The following is a 24,120-nucleotide window of genomic DNA, read 5'->3' as shown; positions in this document are numbered from 1 at the left end:
TATGTGTTCCAGCTCTTCACATCCTTGTTTACCTTTTAGCTTTGCATTCCTCTCAAAGAATTACATTTTTCTCTCTTTAACAGATTTTTTTACTCTATTTTATTTGAAGCTCAGGTGACTTTTGACTCACCAAATTTCAGTGTTGGCATCTTGGACTTTGATTTTCTACATGTATTTGTTATTTCTTTCTGGATCTTCTAGATAAAAGATGCACCATGCTTTATAACCCCTATGGAAATGAAAAGCTGGTGAGATTGTGTGAAGGAGATGAATGCAAATGCATGGAAGGTAAGCTTTATTTGAAGATGTTTTTTCATTTTACTTGGTGGAAAAATGCAGTGTGGTGCTTTGAAGAAACCATGCTGAACATAAGGAAAAAGTCCTCCTAAGAACACAGCTGTTTCCCCTCCAAATTTTACATTAAAAAAGAAATTTAAAGACGTGTGCAGTGTAATCCTGGAAGTCTGACTGGATTAAGTCCTGTGTTTGAGTGCGTTATTTTGTATTTTAAATATTCACCGTTCCAGCATCCAGTCCCATACTTGTGGTGTTGCTCAGTTAATTATCCCATGCAGGATGATGGAATCCATGTTTCCCTTGGGGACTTGTGCTGACATTCTCTTCCCTCTGCCTTTCCCTATCTCCTCGTAGCTGAGTGTGGTAAAGTCCAGGAGAGACTCGACCGGTCGATAACTGCTGAGAGCAGGAGGGAGGCTGCCTGCCAGAGGGACACTGCTTATGGTAATGGGGCTTTCACTGCCTCCTTCCCTGCCCTGAAATGTTTGTTTGCTGCTGCTGCAAAACATCTTCTTCATGCTAGAGCTGTAGTGATTAGAAATTCCGTGTGGTTGCCAGTGGCATAATGTAGAGAAGGGTGGGTTCTACCCACAGCTTCCCTCAGGTTAGGGGTGGGTAGGATTTCCCAGTGCTTTCTGCCCCTATAACCATTGCATTCCCAGAAATGCTAAAGGGACACAAAATTCTCCTTCTGAGCACCTCTAAGACCTTCAGGATGCATGGCAGGAACAAAGAATAACCAAGTTCTGCTCTGTGTCGTTCTGCAGTTTATAAAGTGAACATCTTATCTCGCAGTGAGGAAGGGTTTTTTGTGAAGTATTCTGCAAGTCTTCTGGACCTCTACAAGAGGGGTGAGTGTTCTGTTCCATGATTCTGTTCCTGGGAGAAAGGAGTTGGAATGTTCTTGGGCACTCACCTGTTGCCCATAGGGCCTGTGGAACTGAAGCTGATGTTCACTTTTTTCCCTCTGAGTTTAAGCATCCCATATTCCCTTAAAATTACCATAATATAAAAGTACTTAATGTGCAGAAAGGCTTATTTGCCATTGAGATTAATTGAAAAATCTTTTACAAGAGACATGTTTTATATCATCACATTTTCCTGTTATAGAACAGTGCCAAAGAGATCCCCTGGCTGTGCAGTACTGTAGAACATTTTAGTGTTTTCTATCTAATATATGAATTACTGGATATTCTCTTTGTGTAATTGTCTAAATCTTGATTTTTAAATTTTTTTTCTTTTGCTTCAGGGCAGGCTTTTGCTCAAAAAAATAATGAAATAACCTTTGTTAAAAAGAAGACCTGCACAGATGTTGAATTGAGCCCAGGAGAGCAGTATTTGATCATGGGAAAAGAAGCCTTGAAGATAAGCATTGGTTACAGTTTCAAGTAAGTCATTTACCACCAGGGTATGCTGAGATTTAATCTTAAAGTGTTTGTATGTAATAATTCTGGTGAGGTACAGAATTGATTTAATTTTGAAAGTATTCAACCAACACAACAGCGACACAATGTGTTATCAGATGAACACAAAGCAAGCACTTCCATATTGTAATTTTTTTTTTTTATTTGACATTTTCCTTCCCAAATCTTAGCAGCAAATGATCATCTTCTGTTGTCTTCTTAGATTCCAGTACCCTTTGGACTCCAGCACTTGGATTGAGTGGTGGCCTACAAATACAGCCTGTACATCCTGTCAGGAGTTTCTGAACACAATGGATGATTTTGCTGAAGATCTCCTCATCAGTGGCTGTTAATTCACTTGAACAGTTTTTAAATTAAAAATACAAATCAAGTCTCATCGACAAGAAGAAAAATCCTCGCCTATTTATTAATTCTTTTTGAGCTGAACACTCATTAATAGTTATCATGAAAAATTATCTTGGCATGTTACTTTATAGCAAAGTTATTACAGCAGAGTAATGTTCAAATATGATTTTTTTTAAGCTTGGATGAGAGAATAACAGAGAATAGTTCAAAGACATTTGAAGTCAAAAGAAGTGGATTGACTGTAAAAACAAACATGAAAAGCACTGTCTTGTCATTAAACCCAAGTCTTATCAGAACATAAATACATGCAGCCACTTTGTAAGCTCTTTGTGAAAGAAACTTTATTCCTTTTGTACTCTTCTTTTGAATTACTGCATTTCCATTCCTGACAGTAACTGATGCTGGTTTTATGCTCTGCTTTCTTGTTAAAAAAAAATCCAAAACAACCCAAACAAAACTCTTCAATCATATGTGTGCCTTTCATTATTTGTGTTTTAAGACACAGTCAGCTGAATCGACATCTCCTGTAACTTAGGTGGATTAAAACAAATGTTACTTTGCATTTGATGACTGAATCTGGCAGTTAAAAATCTTGCCTTGCCTCCAGGAAAGTGGCAGATGAAGGGCCAATTTTCCTGCTCACAGCTCCTGGCACAAACCACCTTGGTTCCCAGTAAAACTGAGGAGAGAGTTTGATACAAAGTACAGTTGCACACATTTTTATTTGTATTGAAGAGTTGCCCAAAAGCAGCACGTCCAAGAACTTTAAAATTACTGTTTTCCCTCTCTCTTAGGAATATGGATCCAGAACATTTAAGATGTGGAAAGAAGATAGAGATGATGCAATTTTTAATTTTGGCTCCGTGAGTATTTGACTTTTTTTTTTTATCCTCCAAACTTTCTAAGAAGCACAAGAAGCTCACACTGTGTCCAGTAATAACTGGATTTAAATTCAAACTGCAGGGAGAAGAACACGGGGGCGTTCAGTGGGGCTGTCTAGACAGAACACCTGTAAACATTTCTGCTTCTGAACTGGTGGCTGTGTATTGTGAGACCTAATTACCTCTTTAAATGACAAGGAGCATGTCTTGTTTTCACAGGTGACTTGTGACATTTAAATTCTATTGATTTTTAGTGAGCCAGACTGCAAAAAAGGCTCCTGAAAATCAGTTATTTAAAAATAACACATTAAAATGCTTCTCTTCAATATCAAATTGCAGTCACTAGTTTAAAAAAAAAAAATCTTTAATCTTATTTATCTCTCCTTCTATTCAGAATTAACTATCCAGTATATGCCTGAGATCAGTAAAATACTTCAAATACCTGTATTTAAATGGGAATATTTGTACAGATATTTATCCACGTGTAGGATGGAGATGTGTATGGATACAAATGTCAGGAAGATTTACCTTCCCCACATGGCATGGCTTGACTTTCACAGCAAAACCATTTGGGGGAAAGGTTTGTCTGTGTCTTCATGTGCTCCCACATGCAAATTAAGTTGGCAGATTTCCACAGGGCCTCGTTAGCAGTACAAGAGAAGGTGGAAATGATGTGGGAGTGATTTTAGAACTCAGTGCCACACCAACCTTAGTGCCCCATGGTCAGAGAGTTCTGAGGCACTAAACAACCCCCAGGATAAATCCCAGCAAACATGGAAATTCTTGGAATAATCACTGCTTAGGTGACTCATCTGTATTATGAAATGGAAATTATTTTAAAGCACATTCTGTCCTTCCAAGCTTGCTGTGGATTCTGGACAGCAGAGCGGTGCTTTTCTCTCTGAATTGTACACAGTGTTTTTCTGTTCCTTGCTTGTTTATGTCTGTGATGTGCAAGTCTCCAAATGTTCCAGCCTTTGAATCCCCAGCCAAGAGCTGTAGTGCTTCCAGGAGAACTTGCATTTCCCTGCCCCTCGCTGCAGGGTCCCCAAAGGCCAGGCAGTGTGAGGTGACTGCTCTGCCCCCAGGCTAATGAAGTGCTCCAGGCCACGTTTATCCCCACTTTCCCAAGAAAATGGATAGCTGACCTTGCCTGCACAGATAATCTCTGAAAGCAGGACCTTCCAAGGACACTTAAATAAGTTTGGGCATTAGACTTTTATTCCTTTTTCATATATTTCCCTTTGAATAAGGAAATGCAGCAGATGCCATTCAGATGTGATTCTCCCTGGATACTCCTGGCAGACCTGAGTTGGTTGAATTCCAGAGACTCTAACAAATCTAAAGGTTAATACTGTGTTATCCTTTAGCTCTTTAAAAAATATCTATTTCTGTACATTTCCATCTGCATTTTACTGATTTTTAGACAGCTAAGCATCACAAAATGAACTAATTTCTCTTTTCATTGCAACCAGAAATTAATCTCAATGACCCAAGCTGGTGAGTGACTTGAATAGCCCAAATTCCACCCTGTTATGCACAGTGACACGTGAAACTCACACTTTGGTCTGGGCTGAAAGCTGCTGGGCTGTGCCAAAGAGCTGTGACTAATTTAGGGAGAGAGCCAAAGGGTGCCTTTCTTTGGCCATTGTTTCCCTTGCAGGGGAGAAGTGATTTTGTGTGTAGAATCTTTCAGGACATGCCCTAGGTAGTCTTACTCAGCCAAGTGCTCTGTCAAAAATGGTGTGGAATTAGGAATACCTGACAGTTTTAGAAGAGGAATGGTAAATCCCTATTGCAGGTTAATATTATTACTTCTGAATACCTCCATAGTGACTGTGATAATTCTCTCCTGGCTGCCCCCAGCACATATATTAAATATTAGGTGGAAGAGAAGAATGTTCCCATGAGCTAGGAGGGTGCAAGTCCAAGTTACCACTTAATTTTTATTTTGTTATGATGCTCCACTCTCATCTGAAATTATTTGGAATGGGAGAACATCAGGGTGAGTTTGTTTAGTGCATCTGGACAATGCAAAGCCAGAATATCACACCAAAACTCTTTTCTGTATTTGCACAGCAGTGTAGGAACAGTCTCTCTACTGAGTAAACAGATGGAGCAGTACAAAATCCTTGAAGAAAATCCTTAGTAAGATTCCTTTCAAGTTCAAAACTTTTTTAATACACAATATCAAACACCCATTTCCACAAAGAAAGAGTTGTGGAATCAGCTGGCAGGGGTCTGTAGATCCATTAGAGAAGAGGTGTGCAAGAGATAAGTGAACACAAAGTAAGGAAATGCATTTTTTCTCTTGAGTAAAGATTATTCTGTCATTAAAAAAAGGAAAAAAAAAAAAATCACTGTCTGGGAGCTGCCAATTTGGTGTCCATCCATGGTGGGTTATCTCATTGACCCCACCTACAGAGGCTTCTTTTCAGTCTGGGTAAATGTTAATGTTTAGACATGTCTCCCAGCAAAATGTGTTCTTAATCTCCTGCTGAATTCTTACATCAGAACACAAAGAAATTTAGCATGGCTGTCAGTTATTTTCCAGTAAAACACCCACCTTATAGCAGTTACATATGCTTTCAATTTTTAGGATATTTAATAATGTTTTCATCTCTAGTTAGGAGAAATATCTGGGTTTGGCTCTTTCATTCTCCTGGGAACCAAGAGTTTGGTTTTGCCAATTGCAGGATCATTACAGAATTCCTGTCCTTGTGTTAAATTTTGCTTTTCAAGTTCTGAATGAACTTGGAATTTGGATACATGTTTAAGCAGCAACTGATTTCCTGGAAAATACTAAACTGGGTTAAACACCACAACTCATAAAAAGAACATTGAAGTGTAGAAAACAATAGCAGAGAAATCCTGAGTAAAACTTGCTCTATTCAGCCCTTTCTTTTCTATCCCAGGAAATATTTGTTACACACAGGGGGTTATTTATAAAATGGTTATATTTACCCACATTCAGAGCTGGAAGTCACGAAATGCAGATTATTCCTAAGGTGCTGTGGCTCAGACTATAGTTCCTGTGTTGATTTGCTACTTGACAGCTAAAAGGGGCAATTTCTTTTACAAGCAAAGTAAACAAAAAGTTATATTTGACGAGCTTTAAATCAGCTGAGATATTAAACCCCCAAAATTGGGATTTACAGTGGAAAATCTATTTTCTCTTAAGGGCAGCAGCCCCACTGGTGCCAGTTTAAAGGACTGCAGAGCACACAGAGGTTCAGAGCTGGGTTTAGTGCTCTGAGGCTGGTTCCAAGGAGCCCTGATATGGACTGGAATTGTCTCATTTGGCTTTACAAGAGGAGCCCCAGCAGCACATTCTTTCCACTGGCAGTTCCGTGTTCCCTGCAGTTTGTACCATGAAGAGCACATCCTCAGCTAAAACAAATCAGTGCCATTGCAATTATTTTGGAGGAGCTACACTTGATATACACATCTGCAGACACAGGATTTCTTCAATTGCAGCACAAAAAAACCACTGGGAAAATTGCTTTCCAGAGAGGAAATGTGTCAGGAACACCTCACCCGTCCCTGCTGAAGGAGATGCACGTTGCACTGTGCTAGTTTGTACCTGCTGAAAGGTGATTTGCAATATATAGACATAAACTGAGGTGTTGGTGACAGGCTGGGCCTAAATGGCAGCTGTGACTGAAGTCACTCCTTTACTGCATGGCTGAGTTGTCTGTCTCTGCCAGGGTCTGATTAGCCAGGTTTCCTTCATTATTTATAACAAGCAATATGCCATAAAAATGTCATTTTCACTGCCTAAATCATAAAAATTTCCATTAAAACCTTCTGCTGTATGGTCCTAGAGAATATTCATCCCCAGGCTCTGACAGGGAGGTACAAATGGGTATTCATTTCCAGCAGTAGCGAATTCCAGCAGTTTGGAGTCACCAGTCTATGTAATATTAAAGGGTGGGTTTTTTCCTAAGCTTCTGTTTTGGTCAGGAATCTCAAAAAGAAGGTAGGATCAAAAGCAAATGGAGCCATGGGGGATCACATTAATCCGTGACAGAATTTAGCAGGATCCCAGGGATTTATAGCAGAAACTGGGGGGATGTAGCTGAACCCATGGGAGCTCCTGTGTGTCCCCTGCCCTGTGCTGATCCTGCCAATCCCCGTGCCCAGCTCTGAACTGGGATTAGTCCCAGCCCAGAAACACTTCCCAGGGGAGTCCCTGGGCTTCGAAACAAGATTAGAAGAACTTGGATGTGACTTTAGAGAACCAGATTCAGGAAATGCTGGATTTCCTTCCAGTCTGTATCGTGCCCCAAGGAACCCCAAGCTTTGCTTGTGAAACCTCTCCACAATTCCTGGCTGTGCTCAGGTTTCCTCCAGGCTCCCACTGCTCCTGAGCCTGGGCAGACAGGAGCATTCCCTGTGTGCCTCCCTCGCTGGCTTTGGGGTTCCAACACCCAGCTTGTGATTCAGATGTTGGATGTGGAGCTGCAGGTTTTGTTTCCTTGGCTGGATTCCAAGGACGCTGCTGGGAACATGTCTGGGATTTTGGGCTTTTGGAGTCCCATCACTGGCACAGCTGCCAAGAGGTTTGGCCTCACGAGAGGGCTCTTTTTATTCAGGACTTTAAACACTTACCTATTTCCCCTACCCAGAATATAAACCTGTTACTCTTTTACCTGCTTTCCCCACTTCCAACTGTGATTTTTCATTCCGGTTCCTCCTAAGCTTAAAATTTATTTTCCTTACTCCTTGAGAATCCTCCTTATAAACATCTTAGATTGTGAACACTCAGGAGTTTTCCTTCTTAGTGTAGCAGTGTTTTAGTGAGGGCTTTATTTTTCCTTTACAACACCTAGAAAGAGAATTTTGTTTTCCCTTTGTGAGACCTCAGATAACACCTGGAAGTTCTGTGTTCCCTGGGAGTGTTGCTCATAAAATACAGGTACAAATAGACATGTCAGTGGTGGTGTGGAAATTACTCAGGATTATGAATCACCCTGAAAAATACTATTGGCAAGCTGAGCCTGATGCTGTTAGTCATTCTGCAATGGCAAAGGGAATTATGGGCTCAGTGGAAGAGAGATGCAAGTTAGTGCAGAGTCAGTCTTTTTCTGCTTCTGACATGTGGAAAACATCTTCTAAACATCCCTTTTTTCATTGTTATTAGCAAAATGGGCAGCTTCTGAAAGGGTTAAAGGAGATTTGCCATAACCTTCGCTTTCCCCTCAGTTCTTGTCGTTTATGAGAATTAATGGAGATATTAAATAAATGTGATGTTTCCTTTTTCTGTTTCCACTAATTAGTCCCAGTCAATCAATAGAATATCCACATTTTCCCAGCTGGTTTGGAGTCAAAAGATACTGAATCTGAACTTGTTTTTTCATGTCACATCCAGAGCTTTGGAAGAGTGTTTTGGCAGGCTTCCCTGTGGGCACAGCTCCCATTCCCAGAGTTCTCTCCAAAGCATTAAGAATGGAAATAAGCAGCTCAGAATTTTCCAGTTTAGCTCAGGCTCTGTGTACGTTAAGAGAAACAGAAGCACAACCACAAGTACAACAAAACCCTTCATGTGGCCAGAGAGCTGAGCTTCAACTGGGGAAACTGGCACAAACTGGTCCATGTTGGGCTCACACATTGCAGCCCACGTTTGTCCTGCTGTGGGGGGACAGTGGCTGAGGCACCAGACCACCAGGAAGCTGCTCCATGTGAAGAAAATCTGCCTGGTGGCCTAAAATCAGAGGCAGCCTCAGAAATCTCTCAATGAGTTACTCTGAAATACTCTTGCTTGTAGGAAACCATCAAAGCCACTGTGATAGAAACACTTCCATTTTCTCTCTGCTCCTCAGGGTGATTCCTTGGCTTGGCTTGTGGAAGCTAGTTAAGTAAGTGACTGAAAGAAGCCACATAGATAGATAGATAGATAGATAGATAGATAGATAGATAGATAGATAGATAGATAGATAGATAGATAAAGTGTCGATTTTTGGGTGCTTTTCTCCTGTCAAATGCTGAAGAGGTGCTCCAGAGTATCTATTCTTTGGAGGAAAATATTCCTAGGACAATACTGTCTTACAGAGAATATGATCTGGGAAAAATCCTGAGGCAGAGCAGGGATGAGGAAAATAAAATTGATTCCTGATGTCTCTTTGAGGGTTACAGTCCAACTCTTATGAAACTTAGTGGGGAACTTCCCTGCTGTCTGGTCCTCGGGGTATCACCATAACAAAGCAGAGCTACAACTGGTAGTAGGCACAGACAGATAAAACTGAAACATGTGAAAAGGTTTTATTAGAGACAAGAGATTGAATTGTGGCAAAGCTGTTGAGTTTGCTGAGGATAACAATAATCAGTTTTAATGATTCTTCTTTTTCTAATTTTGAATTGATGGAACCTCACAGATATTATTTTTTCCATTCAGAAAATAAGTAATAGTGTGGAAGTTACAGAATTCCTTCGTATCAGAGCTCTGAGCAGGCAGGAGTCTTGACTTGAAGCACTGAGCTCCAGTTCCTAGAAGTACTGAATCTCATGGGCACTGGATTTGCTTTTACTAGCAAACTTTCCTTCCTGTGTTTTACCCATTTTTCAGGTTTTCCTAGAACATGTACACATTTCCAGCTAATTTATACTAGTTATACAACTAATTGAAAATCATGTTTTCATAGAATGAGACATCCCTATCGTAAACATCTCTCTGAAATGCAATTCTCCTTTTGACTACAGTCTTTAAAACCCAGAGCATCTGAGCCTAAATTCCATTTTCAATGTCCTAAGAAATTTGTAGCATTAAAAGTCTCAAGACCTTGGCTTATTTTTAAAAGGTGCTATTAAATACATGAATATATTCCCTTATGCACTTTTTCCCTAGGATATAAAATGGTCATTGCCCTTAAATAGTAACACAGTGCCTTGCAATGCTGAGCACTGCTGGAATGGCTCTACAGTAAAGTTAAACTACAAATTTTAATCTCTCTCTGAGCCACATCCTGTTTTCAGTTAACTGATCTCATATGGGGGAAATTTACCACAGGAAATCTCTCTAGTTTGGAAAGTACCAAAACCTTATCTTTAGTTTCTTTGTGTAATTCAGCACCTTTGGAGACAGAGGTGCAGCAGAATCACAGAAAATTTCAAGAAGTCACAAAGGAAGAGGCAAGGAGTGAGTTAAGGGCACAGGGAAGAGGTGGAGCTGCCACTTCATCCCTGAACCTGAGTGGTGTAACACTGATCATTCTAAAATTAATATCTTACACCTCTTTATATCCCTACATGTTTTTTAAAAAAAACACATCCAGAAATCTTTTAGTTTCTGAAGGAGATTTTAACTCACATCCTGGCAGAAACTGCCTGGCCCAAATTAACTTATGATGAATTTTAACAACCCAACTGAGAGCAAATGGGTCAAGCCAAGGCCTCGCTGGGGCTGTATCACATTTTCCCCAGAGCTTTGAGAATTCCCAGCCCTGATGACTCTGAGCTACAGATGCACATCAGATCAGCACCTACAGGTGTGCTGTAGTTCAGCAGGGAGGAGGAAGTGGAACCGAGGTGTCTGTTGTGTCTGTGTGTGCACACCCAGCACGGGAAGGTGCCAGACTTGAGGCAAACCATGCTGCACAAGAAATCCCTCAGCAGCCACCGCGGTGCCTGCAGCTCCTGGCAGGGCAGCAATTAACAGCCACTGAAGCACCCAGAGAGACACCTCTGCTTTTTATTTGGGATTCTGAGCAAGGCCTCACCCCCCAGGGATATTCCCCACAAGGAAGAGTGAACAGATTTGCATGTACAACTCTTTTTCTGATTGAATCCTGTGTCAGAGCTAGAGAGGGTGGCAGCAAAGGGTGAAGAGGACCTTCTGCTGATAATGAAACTTTGCTTTGTAGAATCTTTGCTGCACTCTAAGAAGGCTTTGCAGGCATTAGAGAACTCCCTGCTGCCTTGGAGGGTGAGGCACAGGGGGCTCCCCGGGCGCGGTTTCCCGGCGGTGGAGGCTCGGTGCCGGCCCCGGGGCTGTCCCGGGCACCGGGGGCGTGCAGGGGCTGTCACCGCGCTCCGGCCAGCCTGGACTTTCTGTCTGAGTCGCCGCTCGCCATGGCAGACCCAGCTCCGCTTTCAGGAACCAGCCACCAGATTCTCCATTTCACTGGCCCGGGGGAATTTGCGCCGCGGGGTTTTTCCTCAGCCGGTTCCCCGTGCCCGCGGCCCGGGACAGCGCCGGTGCCCGAGCAGGGGAAGCCCCGCTCCCTCCGGCCCCCGGGCGCGGCTCGGGCTCCCCGCTCCTCCCGCCGGAGCGAGGCAGCATCGCCGAAATCCAGGCGAGCCTCCCGGCCGCAGCTCCGCTACCGCGGGGAGCGCCCGCCCGGGGCCGCCGGGCTCAGGTACGGGAGAGGCGGGGATGGGGGAGGGATGGAGGGGAGCGGCCGGGATGCAGGGATGGGGGGAGGGATGGAGGGGAGAGGGACGGACGGAGGGATGGAGGGGAGCGGCCGGGATGCAGGGATGGGGGGAGGGATGGAGGGGAGAGGGACGGACGGAGGGATGGAGGGGAGCGGGCCCTGCTGCGGAGAACCGCCCGCGGCCCCCGGCCCCTCGGGCCCGCTCCCCGAACCGCGGCCCGGGAGCGCCCGGAGGGCAGCGGGGGCTGCCCGGGCTCCGGCCGCTCCCCGAGCCCTGGGCCGGGACCCCCGGGCGGTGCCGGGCGAGCGGAGCCGGGGCTGGGCCAGCGGGCGGGGGCAGCTCCAGCAGCCCCTCCGGCTCCGTTCGGCTGTGCCAGCCGGCTCCCTGCAGGGCTCCGGCAGGCTGGGCGGTCACTGCGGAGCTCCCGCCCGGCTGCCTGCAGAGCCCACGGGAACCGGCTGAGGAAGGCCATGGAAAACCCTGGATGTTCCCAGAGCCGAGGCTCAAGGCCAGGGTGTGCCGTGCCCAGCTCACGGCACTCACACCGCCAGCCCGGCCTGCCCAGCGCAGCCTGGGCTCTGATTTTCACATTTCTGAGCTGACTGCTGCTGATACTGACACAGGTTATGCTGTGTCGGTACTGCTATGGGGAAATAATAGCTTTGTGAAGGGATTATTATAATCAAACCGCACCAGTTCTCTGAGTGAAAACCTTTCCAAGAGACTCCAAGAATCAGTTTTGGCTGCATTTCCAAAAATATCCCACTGCACAGGTCTTATTAAACAAACCAAACTGAATGTGAATGACACCTTGGCACAGGTGGCTCTGGGTGTGCCTGGTCAGAGCACAGCATTAAGGGTTCATGGACTTGGGATTTCCTTCATCATTTCACCACAACTTTTGTGACTTGACGAAAGTCACTGTCAACACAGCAGCTGCTCAGTTTCTGTGCCTGTGAAGTGAAATCACGAATTTTGGCTGCTGAGAATTGAATGTGGCTGGGGATTTTCTCTACAGAAACAATCCCATGTGATGAGAACTGGTGGGACTCATCCTTGTACAAGCTAAAAACGCTTGAAAGAAATCCCCAACCCCCTACTTTTAGGCCAAGGTCTATTTTTGTGTTGTGTTTGAGGGAGATTTTCAAGGTGTGCAGTAATTTCCTGCCGGGTCAAACCCCACTGTGACATTTGGTCACGCTGTCACTGTCACTGCAGACCCAGCGCTGTTACTGCGTGGGTTTGGGGTGCTTCAGGACTCTGGTACATCCTCTCACATCCAAGTGAGTGTGTGCACCTGGATTCCATCTCCTCTCCGACAGCGCTCGCTTCAGATGGCTGAGAACACCCCCAGGAGCCTGCAGGACACCCCGGGCTCTTCCCCTGATGAAAACGAGTTTCCCGTCGGGTACCCCACCAACATTTGTGAGGATGTGCCTGGTCAGAAGTTCCTGTGCAGTAACTGCAACAACATCCTGAAGCAAGCCCTGCAGACGCTGTGTGGGCACAGGTACTGCTCTGCCTGCCTCGCCTGGATCGTGCGGTACGTGCTGGGCTGTGCTGCGAGCCCCGGGACTGCTCTCTGGAGGATTTTCCGTGCTGGAATGCAGGATGCTCCCTGCCTCCTCCTTGTTCCCACCATGGCAGTCTCTGGGGCCTGACAGAGTTTTCCTATCTGTGACATAATCATTCTGATTTAACCTTGAAGGACTGGTCCAGGCCTTGGATGGAATCCTTCCATGGCACTTTGCAGCCCTCTGATGAGGGATGTCATGGGGTTTTAGTAAATATGATGCCATATGTCTGTATCTGTCTGGGCAAAATAGGCGTTTTCTGTGTTTTAAAAGACTTTTGTTTTCGCCTTCTCTTTCTTGCTTGGAGTTTTTGAATCATTCATGGGATAAATAGCTTTCCATCTTTATTCCTCTTTATGGTTCAGGCTGCCCTTATTTTACTGAAACGCAGATTGGATTAATGGGCATAGTCTTAGTCTCAAAGAACAGAAGAGCAAAACTTTTTGGACATCAGTGTGTTCCAGAATTGGCCCTTTAGTGAACAAGGACTATGGATTCTGAGTGGAAATCACAATTTTCATGGTTTTATTTGTGTCAGTGCCTATATAGAGACCTCCTAAACTGCAGGGCACCACTGGATTGTTATTCAATTTTTTCTTTCTTTTCACCAGAAACAATAAAACTGCAATTTGCCAGAAATGTAAAGAGGAAGATCCCAACACTTTAGGTGAGGAAAGCCTATTGGCAGAAGAAAGGGTAAGTTGTAGTTCACAGATCATTAATTTATCATTAAACATTCTCTGTAGTCATCATTGGGCTGGAGTTCAGAAGGGAATAATATCAAATGTAATAGCAGCTGATAGTTACACATTTTAACTTAGGCTTTAATAACTTGGATTTCCCAGAGTTTTTAGTTTTAAAAAGTGTAATGGCAGCCTCAGGACTTTCCAGATCTAAGTTCTGCAATGTAAAATCCCAAACTCTTCCATATGATTAACTTTTTATTGTCTCAAAGTAACTGGTGCTTTCCTACTTGTAATAATATGTCTTAAATGTTACTTATTATCCTCAGCAAGTATTTTAATGGATTTTCCAGCCTTGTGGCTTCTTGTACCCTTCAAGAGTGAGGCTGAACATAATAATTGATACAAAACTATGCCCTGGCAAATGTTTCATCTGTAATTTAATGGTGCAGATCTCTTCTTGTGTGATTTTCCAGGCAAATTGCTGTTCTGTTCTGGATCCCAAACACAAACTGGGCTGAAAGGCCCAGTCCCAGCTTGTCTTTTTCCCTCCTCTCTGATTACATGCAGGGATATCAACAGACACATCATTTGTCTAAATTTTTTAGGGGGAAATGAAAACAAATACACAGTGGCATAAAAACCAAAGTTTAGGAAGCAGCAAAATAATGGATCTGCTGCTAATGCTGGACTTGGTAATATCCCAGGAAAAAAACCAAAGAACAACGCCTGAGTTCTGCAATTAATTTCCCAGTAACAGATTTCCTGCACAAATAGGTGCAGCTGAGCCCTTCTGAACGTGCTTTGTCTGTCATTTGGGATTTCTCTGCTGTGGGGCTCTCCCTGAGTGAGCTGGGAATTTCTGCAGGCTGTGGGTGGGTGGTTGTGAGCAGCTCCTTTGCCTGCTGGGTGTCCACATGAAGCCAGGAAGGGAGGAGGATCTGCCAGTGTAGATCATTCCCAACAAATGCTGGGTAGATTTTCAGGAACTTGGAAATGTGGGCACAGTTTATAAATACTTTCCTGCCTCTGTTTGTAAAGCTTTCCCCTCCCAATCCTTACTCTGCATTATTCCATGTGAAATCTGCATTTCTCTGCACTGTACTTACCTCCAGAGTGTCCAAAAAAATGCCTTTAAACCATGGCAGGGCTTCTTCTTGTGCCTATTTTAGTGCAAAATGTAATATTAAAGTGTGCAGTATTTCATAATTACATAACAATTGTACAATTCCTCATGTTTAAATAACAGAAGAATCTACGTAGTGCAAAGAACAAACCTCTCTCCCATCTGGTTCAGATTTTTTTTTAGCACACAGTGTCTGCTAAATGGAAACAGCCCAGATCTGAGCAGTGCACTCAGTGCAGAGACTCTCAAGTCCTCTCTGCAGCACATTTAGGAGGTGTTAATGACCCCGATAATGAAATGCATTCATTAAGGGACCCCACAGTCAGGGTCCTGTCAGCACATTCGCTGCATGTGAAATATTTCAGGCTCCTGTGAAATGTAAAATTAGAGCTGTATTTATTTTCAGTAAATAAATATCGTGTCAGATTATTTTTGAGTGCTAAGAAAAAAATGTTTTAATAATTATTTGGGTTCCTACTATGCAAAGATTAACTTGCCAGGTCACAGGGTCTTATTCAATACAGTAAATTTAAAAAAAATTAAAGATTTATCAAGGTGTGGATTTCTGCCACCCTATTCCTATTCCAAGGATAGATCCAGAAGTACTTTCTCACCAATGTTTTTTTTTTTTTCCTTACTTTGTTTTCTTTCCAGGCTTTTGGTGATGCTGCCATTAATAAAGAGATTTCTGAACTCAGAGTCCACTGTGTGACCCTTGGGTGCAGCTGGTCTGGTATCATGAAAGATTTTGAAGTATGTTTAAAGAGAGTTTATTCAGATTAATATGGAATGGGGACAGAGAGGCAGTGAAACCAGGGTATCAGCAGACACAAATCCATGCAATTAATTAGAACCAGTGTCAGCATTGTGATTTATATCAACGTTTTTGTCTAAAAATGTGCCATTAATCTATGGAAGGTTAAATCCCCATGGCAGGGGGTTGGGGCTGGATGATCTTTAAGGTCCCTTCCAACCCAAATAATTCTGTGGTTCTGTGATTAACTTTAGCAGGGCTTTGACCAAATCCAGAACATCCTGAATGAAGTTCACATTGCACAAATTTACATCAACTTGATATTTTTTTTCCAGTGGTTTCCTTATCATTTTAAGTGCAAGGCTGCTACAAGCAGGTTGTGACAGGGCAGAGTTACTGTTCAGGCAATGTCCTTGGTGTGTTTTATAGGAGAAATAATTCACTCCTGTGTCTGTGTATTGATTGTATTCATCATTCTTCACAGGCTGATCTGAAATGCCTCAATTCAAATATTTAAGTGGTCAAGATTTGTGAATCTGCCATGCAAATCTGAGTAATAATACAAGGGAGAAAGCTGGGAGCAGGATCATGTTTTCAAACAAAAGCCCGAAGAGAGACTGTTTAAGGGAGACCTCGTGTTTGAATTTACCAAATGTTTGGTTTTGGTTGTGAGATTTTTTTAAAATGAATAATTAACAGAAAAAGCCCCAGTAAAGTTGGTGAATTTTTCACCAGTAATCTCAGTAACTTTGTGCAGTGGGACTTTACCCAAGCTTAGAAGAAATGCAGAGCAGAGCCCTGGGCTGCCAGAACAGAGACTATTTATAGATAAAAATGAATCATCACTTTACATGTTGCTTTATAACTTTTTACTTCCAGGAGCATCAGAGTTTATGTGAATATGCTTTGATCCCTTGTCACACTGGCTGTGGGCACATGGTGATGAGAAGGAAGCTGGCAGATCACTTGGAAAATGGATGTGTCAATAATGTGACAGTGTGTCAGCAGTGCCAGCGCAGCCTGGCCAGCTCTGAATTCCAGGTAAGAACATTTCTCTCTCAAATAAAGGCTTTCTATTGATGGTATCAATAATCTGTGATGCCATTTTCCCAACCTGATTTCATTGCACTCAGGGAATATTTAATTTTCCTGAGTTTGATCATTTTTCCATACAAGTGTTGGAGGGAAAAATGGGTGTGACAATGTGCTGGTGATGTGACAAAGTACCCATGTGCTCCCCTGGGCTCGGGCAGCCCAGGTTTCAGCTCCTGGCTCAAAATGTGTCCTGGTGTGAGGTAAGAGAAAACCAGAAAAGCAGAGACAGTGGCAGGGAAGGGATCTTGAAAGTGTCTGAAGCTTATTCAGACTAAAACTACCCACAAATGTGTAGGGCAGGATTCTGTCAGATATTATTTCTATTAGATCTGATCAGACATAAACCTCCAAATTATCAGCAGTGTCTATAGACCAGGTAGATCTCACTCTGAATCTGCCACAAATATCTCAGTGCCATTCAAACAGGGTTGCTTTATAATTTTTTTATGCTGTTTGCTCAAAGCAATGAATATTGTTCCCTCCAGATGATTTCAAGAGAACAATAATGGTAAATAAGGCATGGTGATTAAAGATCCATGTGACAGGAGGGCTGTGGGAATTTCAGAGATGTAAATAGTTCTGGGTAGCTCTGTGTGTCCAAAGTGTCACAAATTGGTGCCTTTCCAATTACTGAGCTGAGAGATTTACATGGAATTACGAGACTCAGGTGCTCTGTTCAAATCTGCTCCTTGGGAAGCTTCTTCCTGTGCTCTCCATCCTTTACCAACCTGCAGAGAGAGGAGAACCTGGAGCCAGGTACATCCTGGTGGTGCTAAACCCAGCGTTTCCCAAAACTCTGAGTACCAGAAGGTGGCAACACTAAATCCCTTCTGTGAGTGCAGGAGGGGGAGAGCTGAGCTCTCTGCTCAGGGCTCTCCACAGCTCCAGGGCTGTTTTCCTCCCACTCACTCCACTCAGCTACCACCTAATTCATATTTTGGTTAGGAAACCTTGGCAACCGAGCAGGGGGTTGGCCTTGAGGTGTGGTTTTTTTATCTGCCTCCTTTAGGATGTGTAGAATTCTGGTTGCATGGTCTGCTTTAATAAATCTGCATCGAGTCCCAAATTTTGATTATTTGTGGGTATTTTATGGGTCTACAACCCTCTGGGAGAAAATAGTAAATTTTGGGTGCTGCTCTTGCTCTCTTCATCTTATTCATTCAGTTTTAGGTCTTTTGATTTTTCATATTTCTTTATTTTTAAATAAACTTCTCTCCTCTGAAGGCCAGTGCCTCTCCCCCTCAAGGAATGGGTGATCTGAAGAAGTAAAAGAGCAGAAATTAAAAAGATCACTGGCAAGATAAAGAGTGTTTAAAAAAGGAGTTAGAGAGCGAGAAAAAACCCGTGGCTGCATTTCTGAGAATCGAAAGGGAAACCTCAGAGCTGGTGTGCAAAGGAGTTTGTGAAGATTAAAGCCACCCCCTCTGAAGAGTGTGAAGGGAAAGCTGACAGCTGCTGTGTTAAATACAGATATTACAGAGCCAGTGGCAGGGGGATCTCTTCACCCCTCCTGGAGGCAGAAATGGCAGGAAGCCTCCTGGGAGTGCTGATGTATTTTGCTTTAGCACATCATGGTGGAGAATTTGGGTTCCAGCCTCCATAAATATTCATAAGCAGGATGCAAGAAGGGTCTGCACGTTGAGCAAAGTGTATGGAGTCAATGCAAGAAGAGTTTATATTTGAATTATATTTGAATTTGAATTTATATTGGAGTTTCCTGTGCTGTAACCTGTTTATGTTCATATGTATATATATATATCTGTATATATTTGAATTTCCCGTTCTGCTGGTCATTGTTGTTTCCTGTTCTGTAACCCTCAGCTTGTCACTGCATGTGAGTGCATGTTTTTGTGTGTGTTCACATAACTTTGGTTTGAACCTGGCAACACCTGCACGTTGCCAATCTTGTATCCAATATCCCAGGGTGACCTTCAACTCGACAATTAAGGAAGGTGCTGAATGTTTTCCTTCTTGTTTTAATGACAGGAGCATTCATGTGAAGGCAGTTTATGCAAGGAACAAAAACCTGTGCAAGCAGAAACAGCATCAAAGGAAAAGGTGGGTGAAAGATGAGTGAGTGCAATGGGGCTTTATTCCAATTAATAAAATTATCACTTGTTCATTTAGGTTCAACGAGCACCTGAGAACATCTTCAGATCCAGCAGTTGTATCTGGCTGCTCCTTACGTCCCAGCAAAGCCCTGCTGGCTGCCTCATCTTCCCTGCTCCCACAATTACCTCCCCTACATTTTCTTCTCAATTAATCTTGTGAAATGAGCAAATCTTTGTTTCCTCTCAAGCCTTGAGTGAGCCACGTGAGCAGGAGTGTGCTGTACATCAGTGTATCTACAGCATCTTCTTTATGAGAAGCTGTTAAAGTGTGTTCTGTCATGATGGGGTCTGTGAGATGGACACATCACTGCCAGGCTGTGTGCAGGAAACTTGTCATCAACCACACTTTTATTGATTTACCATCAATTTTCAAAGCTGGCTGGGCACTGGGAGCTGTGGAATTGCCTTGACTTGAATTCATCTGATTTATGACTGCTGGGTTTGTGACTTAGGTATTTTGTAGGGAAATAAGAGAATTAATTTCAATTGGTTTTGATTATTTCCTCTGCATTTTGGTTTCTCAACAGAGCCACTCTGCATCCTCAGCCAACAAGGATGGGTGTTGTTTTTCTGAAGTTGGCTGTGCATTTAGGGTGAGTGAAACATTCCCTGAAGGGAATGTTCTACCCTGCTTTGGCCATTCCCTTCGGGGAAGCATCTCTTAAAGCAGAGTCAGCCCTGCTGATGCCAGGTGATGGAGCTGCACCTGCTCCTTGCAGTTTTTCCATCTCCCAGGGAGCTGCAGCATTGCTGGGCTTGGCCCCAGGCCAGTTGGGTTGGCCATGGAGGGTGCACTGACAGCCTTGTCTCTTCCAGGGAAGCAAAGAGAAGCTAAAGGAACACGAGAAGTCCTCAGTGGGGACCCACATGCTGCTCCTGCTGCAGCACATCAGGCACCTGCAGGGAACCTTGTGCTCTGCTGCCAGAGCTGCACAGGGCTTCACCCCACAGCCACAGCTGGACTTGAGGAGCTCAGGAAAAAGCATCTCTGACCTGCAGATCCCAGCAGGGCTGGAATTCAGCAGGGATCCAGAAGTGGACTGTTTCCCTGGATCCTCTGTTCCTGAAGACCAGTCTGTCCTGCAGCAGCTCATGAGGGAGAAGGTGATTTCTGAGCTGGAAAATAAACTGCATGTCTTTGAGAACATTGTGGCAGTGCTCAATAAGGAGGTGGAGAGCTCTAATTTGGAAATCCTGGCCTTCAGGAGACAGAGTGAACTGGACCAGAACATAATACGGAGCCTCGAACTGAAGGTAAAAAATTATGGCAAGGATTGTCTGTGTGCTTGTTCTCCAGACAACAAATACTGGCACACGCCAGGGAGAGCTGGGGTAGGGATCAGAACAGGAGTTTGAGCTGTGAAGGGTTCAGATCCGGACACACATTCAGGATCTTTTTGTTGTTTGATATATTTTGAAACTTGGATCTCTAATATTTGTTCTCTAAATCCACATTTAGGTAGTGAGGTATTCCTGGGAGTTCTGAGTGTCAGAGTTTGCCATGATCAGGCTGTGAGCAGGCAGGAGAGCTGTTTAATTGTCTGATCCTCTCCCAGCAGCATTTTGCCTGGAGGCCCAAACAACATCTCTGTGTATGTTTTGACATAATGCTGTCACTTAGAAAGGAATCAAAGCAGAACTTCCAGAACATGAGGACTCCAGAAGGATTCAGCCACCCCTGCAGCACAGCCTGGAGCAGGGGGTGACTGAGGACTGGTTTTTTTTGCCCAGATTTCAGAGTTGCACCGGTGCCTGACGCAGAAGGACGCGGGCCTGAGCAGCCTGCACAAGAGCCTGGTGTTCTCTGAGCAAGCCTCCTACGATGGCATCTTCCTCTGGAAAATCACAGATGTTGGCAGGAAGCTCCAGGACTCTGTGACTGGCAGGACAGTCAGTTTCTACTCCCCAGGTAAAGCACAAGATGGAGTTTGTGTGTTCACAAACCCCAATCCTTCAGAATCCCCCCCATTTCTCCGGAACTCTTCTTTCTGCTCGTGCCGGCAGGAGGATCTTTAAAACAGCTCCTTAAAGCAAGATGCTGTTTATGCAGAGATCTGTAATCCAGGGCTCTGGGATGTGCTTTTCCAGAGGGCTGTGCTCTAGTTTGGGCTCTCACCCTGCACTTTGCCCTCCAGCAGAGCTGCTTGCAGTGGATCCATCGCTCCCAGCCCTCAGCTCGGTGCCTGCTGGCACCACACGGAGCAGCTCTTTCCACGTGGGGACTAATTGGATTAGGTACAGTACACTTGTGTGGCTAATAACAGGTAATTTTCACCAAGGTTTGAGGCACTAAAAGGATTCCAACCACTGGGTTTTCATTGCTTGTAATCCCCAGGGAGTGCTGATTTGTCTGTACTCCTTTCTGTGAGAGCAAGCCACGCCACACTTTTCCCATATGCCAAAACACACATTATGCCTTTTATGCCCCCCAAAAAACAGCTTTACTAATGAAAAGTTCTGATTTTCAGCTTTCTACACTGCGAAATATGGCTACAAGGTGTGTCTGAGGGTGTACCTGAACGGGGATGGCACAGGGAAAGGAACCCACATGTCCCTGTTCTTCGTTGTCATGAAAGGAGACTACGACGCTTTGCTCCCGTGGCCTTTCAGGCACAAGGTAAGAAGGGAAACCTTTCCATATCTGATCCCAGCCAAAAGTCAACACAAGGTGACTTCCTCTGGAGTTTTGTGGAAGCTGAGTGCTTTTCCACATCCCTTTCCAAAGGTGAGGAGCTACCCTGCAGTCCTGGGTAATAACTTGTCTCTGACTGGAGTCCCTCGTGGGGAAAGCTGCTCCTGCTGATATTCCAGACTTTGCCAGGCAGGATTTTCAGGCACCAGAACGTGGTGTTTGGGTTGTTCCAACCTGTGTCCACCTGGCCTAAAGCCAGAGACACATCTTCTCCTGGCTCTTGCTAAACACAAGCAGCATCAGTTTAGGAGGGAATTATGATTTGCTGAAGGCAACAGTGGGGTGAGGTGAGAGTTCCACTTACAGAGGTGCCACAGATGTCTGAGGTAATCCTGGTCTTGTTTTTAACCCTAAGTGTGACCTGATAATGGCAGCAATGGTTAAAATGGTCAAATTAAAAAATTTGATAATGGCAAAATGGTTAAAAGCAGTGAAAAGAGCAGGGTCTGATCTCTGCTGTGGCATTTTGTGGAGTAATAATTCTGTAAGTCTTTCCTATAAACAGTTTTACTGCCAGTTAGCAGCCAAAAAAATGGAAATCAAAGTTCCAGATCCTCACTGTATTTAAAGATTATTACAGATATTTCATACTTCAAGCTATAGAACTGTGAATTAATAAAAGGGATAATGAGCTGGGGAGACTCTATACTGATATTTAGGTTGTGTCTTTTACATATTTCTGCATGGGCAACTGAGCTGTTTCTTCTGATTCCAAACCACAATAACAGAATAAATGTAATGACTGTAACCAAACCCAGGGGCTGTTTAAGTTGTCAGGAGACACAGAGGAAAAAAGCCTTTGGACTGTACAGTTCTCTACCAAGGAATAATTCCTTACTTGATTTAATTTAATTTTGCTTTATGGGTAGCAAAGTTTTAAAAACTTCATCTGGGAGTTCACATGAACTGACCTTGCAGGTTGGAAACATTCGTTACAGTGTGTATTTAATTACCAGAGGAGCATCCAGCTGCTTTTGCTGCACTTCTGTCCCTGCTTGGTTTGTTTTTCACTCCAGTAACTCCTCATTGCCACGTTCTGTTTTTCAGGTGACGTTTATGTTGCTTGACCAAAATAACAGGGAACACGTAATCGATGCCTTTCGCCCAGACCTGACTTCTGCTTCCTTCCAGAGGCCGGTGAATGACATGAATGTGGCCAGTGGCTGCCCCATGTTCCTGCCCTTGTCCAAACTGCAGTCCCCCAAACACGCCTACGTGAAGGAGGACACGCTTTTCCTCAAGTGCATCATAGAAACCAATTAGCAAATCCTGAAATATGCTTGCCTGGGGAAGTCACTTGCTGGATGTCAGTAGATTATGAGGAAAAAAGCATCCCTTTGAGCCCTTGTGTTAGTTTGTGTGTCCAGAAAATCCCCAGAGCCTGTGCCTGCACCCCTGAGCCCGCTGGAGACATCCCAGTGCAGCAGCTGCTGGGATTATTTCACCAAATCAGACAATTCTCCTGTGGATTCCATCCACACACATCCCCCCACACTGCTGGGGAAGGGGCTGCTCCTGCTCACAGCTGGCCCAGCTGTGGCTGCACTTCTGCTGGGCAGGGATTTGGGCTGGATTCCCTGCCCAGGGAGGGGCTGTGGGGGCAGGTGAGGGATTGGGGCTGAATTCCCTGCCCAGGTGTGGGATCAGGTGAGGGATTGGGGCTGAATTCCCTGCCCAGGGAGGGGCTGTGGGGGCAGGTGAGGGATTGGGGCTGGATTCCCTGCCCAGGTGTGGGCAGGTGAGGGATTGGGGCTGGATTCCCTGGGCCTGTGGGTGCAGGTGAGGCTGAGCTGCCCCATCCTCGGGCAGTTCCCAGCCAGGGCAGTTCCTTTCCCGGGAGCTTTGGGGTGAGCCTGCAGTGGCTGGCAGCCCCAGGGGGAGCCTTGGCTGCTCTCCAGGAGGAAGAGGAGCAGATTCCTTCCCCCCAGGCCCGGGTCAGGTGTCTCTGTGCTTCCCCATGACCTTGGAAGCCCAGAGCTGTGGCCAGAGCTGCGGTCCCTGACCCCAGGGATTTATTTCTTGCTATTTATTCCAGACCTCTATTGATGAGCTCTGTGAGATGTTGTGTTGTGTCAGCAGACAGGGCCTGGGTTATGCTGTGCCTTGGGGGAATTACCCCTGGGATTTCCAAAGGAGCCCTTGGATGTGGATACAGAGCTCTGGGAGGGCCCCCTCAGTGCTCTGGTTCAGTGTCCAGTCACTTCTTGGAGCTTCAAGGCAGATGACTTATTAGAAATTATTGCTTTTTATTTTTTTGCTTAATGTGCCTTGATGTTTAAGGGATTTTTTTGCATGCTAAAATACAAGTAACTGGTAGAAATGGTTTTATTCTTTTTGGGTCTTCTAATAGAGGGGAGGAATGAATATTTTTTTTTAATAAGTGCAAGAAGCCTGGGATTGTCTGGATGTGTGCAGAATCTCTCACTTCTGTCTTGGCAACAGCCTTTAAAATAATTAGTTGTGATGAAGCATCACATTTCAAAAACACCCACCCCATAAACAAATATTCATCAAAGCTTGCTTGGGAAGGAACTGGATATTCTGTGTGTCTTTTCCTCTATTCCATCTTTCAAATGTTCTTTCAGGGACACAAAGTGATTTTCCCAGCAATGTGCCAGCCCCTGTCACCACACTGGAGTAATTTACCTAAATATATTATGCTTTTCCTGTCTGTATCACTTTGACAAGTGCTGTATTTATTACAATCATTCCTATTTTCTTACAATTTTATTTATTTCCGAAATAAAGCTCACTAACTTAAGAAA

At 44.3% G+C, this 24,120-nt stretch overlaps 2 protein-coding genes across 7 annotated transcripts in view; both read left to right on the top strand.

The window, feature by feature from the left end:
- Nucleotides 1–2,536, top strand: part of C5 (complement C5) — a 21,708-nt gene extending 19,172 nt beyond the window's left edge. For both annotated transcript variants that reach the window (XM_086858331.1, XM_023938340.2), the window contains exons 37-41: nucleotides 202–288; nucleotides 652–741; nucleotides 1,065–1,148; nucleotides 1,547–1,685; nucleotides 1,924–2,536. In XM_086858331.1, coding sequence (XP_086714457.1) covers nucleotides 202–288; nucleotides 652–741; nucleotides 1,065–1,148; nucleotides 1,547–1,685; nucleotides 1,924–2,053 — 530 coding nt within the window. In that variant the 3' untranslated portion in view covers nucleotides 2,054–2,536. The remainder of the gene's footprint in view (nucleotides 1–201; nucleotides 289–651; nucleotides 742–1,064; nucleotides 1,149–1,546; nucleotides 1,686–1,923) is intronic.
- Nucleotides 2,218–24,120, top strand: TRAF1 (TNF receptor associated factor 1). Of its 5 annotated transcripts, none has more exons than XM_086858353.1 (12): nucleotides 2,218–2,768; nucleotides 2,861–2,929; nucleotides 12,643–12,830; nucleotides 13,506–13,590; nucleotides 15,358–15,456; nucleotides 16,337–16,498; nucleotides 18,539–18,610; nucleotides 19,191–19,256; nucleotides 19,480–19,917; nucleotides 20,395–20,572; nucleotides 21,132–21,280; nucleotides 22,403–24,120. In XM_086858353.1, the coding sequence occupies exons 2-12, from the start codon at nucleotides 2,885–2,887 to the stop codon at nucleotides 22,616–22,618; spliced, it is 1,698 nt and encodes a 565-aa protein (XP_086714479.1). In that variant the 5' UTR covers nucleotides 2,218–2,768; nucleotides 2,861–2,884; the 3' UTR covers nucleotides 22,619–24,120. The 5 variants fall into 5 exon arrangements, with proteins under 5 accessions (XP_086714479.1, XP_086714477.1, XP_086714482.1 ...); XM_086858351.1 differs by having other exon boundaries at nucleotides 12,643–12,863; XM_086858355.1 differs by lacking the exons at nucleotides 2,218–2,768; nucleotides 2,861–2,929 and adding exons at nucleotides 11,080–11,301; nucleotides 20,799–20,898 and having other exon boundaries at nucleotides 12,643–12,863.

The sequence above is a fragment of the Cyanistes caeruleus genome, chromosome 20 (assembly GCF_971803275.1).
Source record: "Cyanistes caeruleus chromosome 20, bCyaCae1.hap1.1, whole genome shotgun sequence".
NCBI lineage: Eukaryota > Metazoa > Chordata > Aves > Passeriformes > Paridae > Cyanistes > Cyanistes caeruleus.
Note: the sequence above shows the minus strand (reverse complement) of the source record. Positions and strands in the feature narration are given on the sequence as shown.

Excerpts from the sequence above, each read along its gene's own strand:
- TRAF1 (XM_086858351.1), top strand. The coding sequence starts at position 2,885 with ATGTGGAAAGAAGATAGAGATGATGCAATTTTTAATTTTGGCTCC. Across the intron at positions 2,930-12,642 it reads CAATTTTTAATTTTGGCTCC|CGCTCGCTTCAGATGGCTGA; the intron begins GTGAGTATTTGA and ends CCTCTCCGACAG. Across the intron at positions 19,257-19,479 it reads AAGTTGGCTGTGCATTTAGG|GGAAGCAAAGAGAAGCTAAA; the intron begins GTGAGTGAAACA and ends TGTCTCTTCCAG.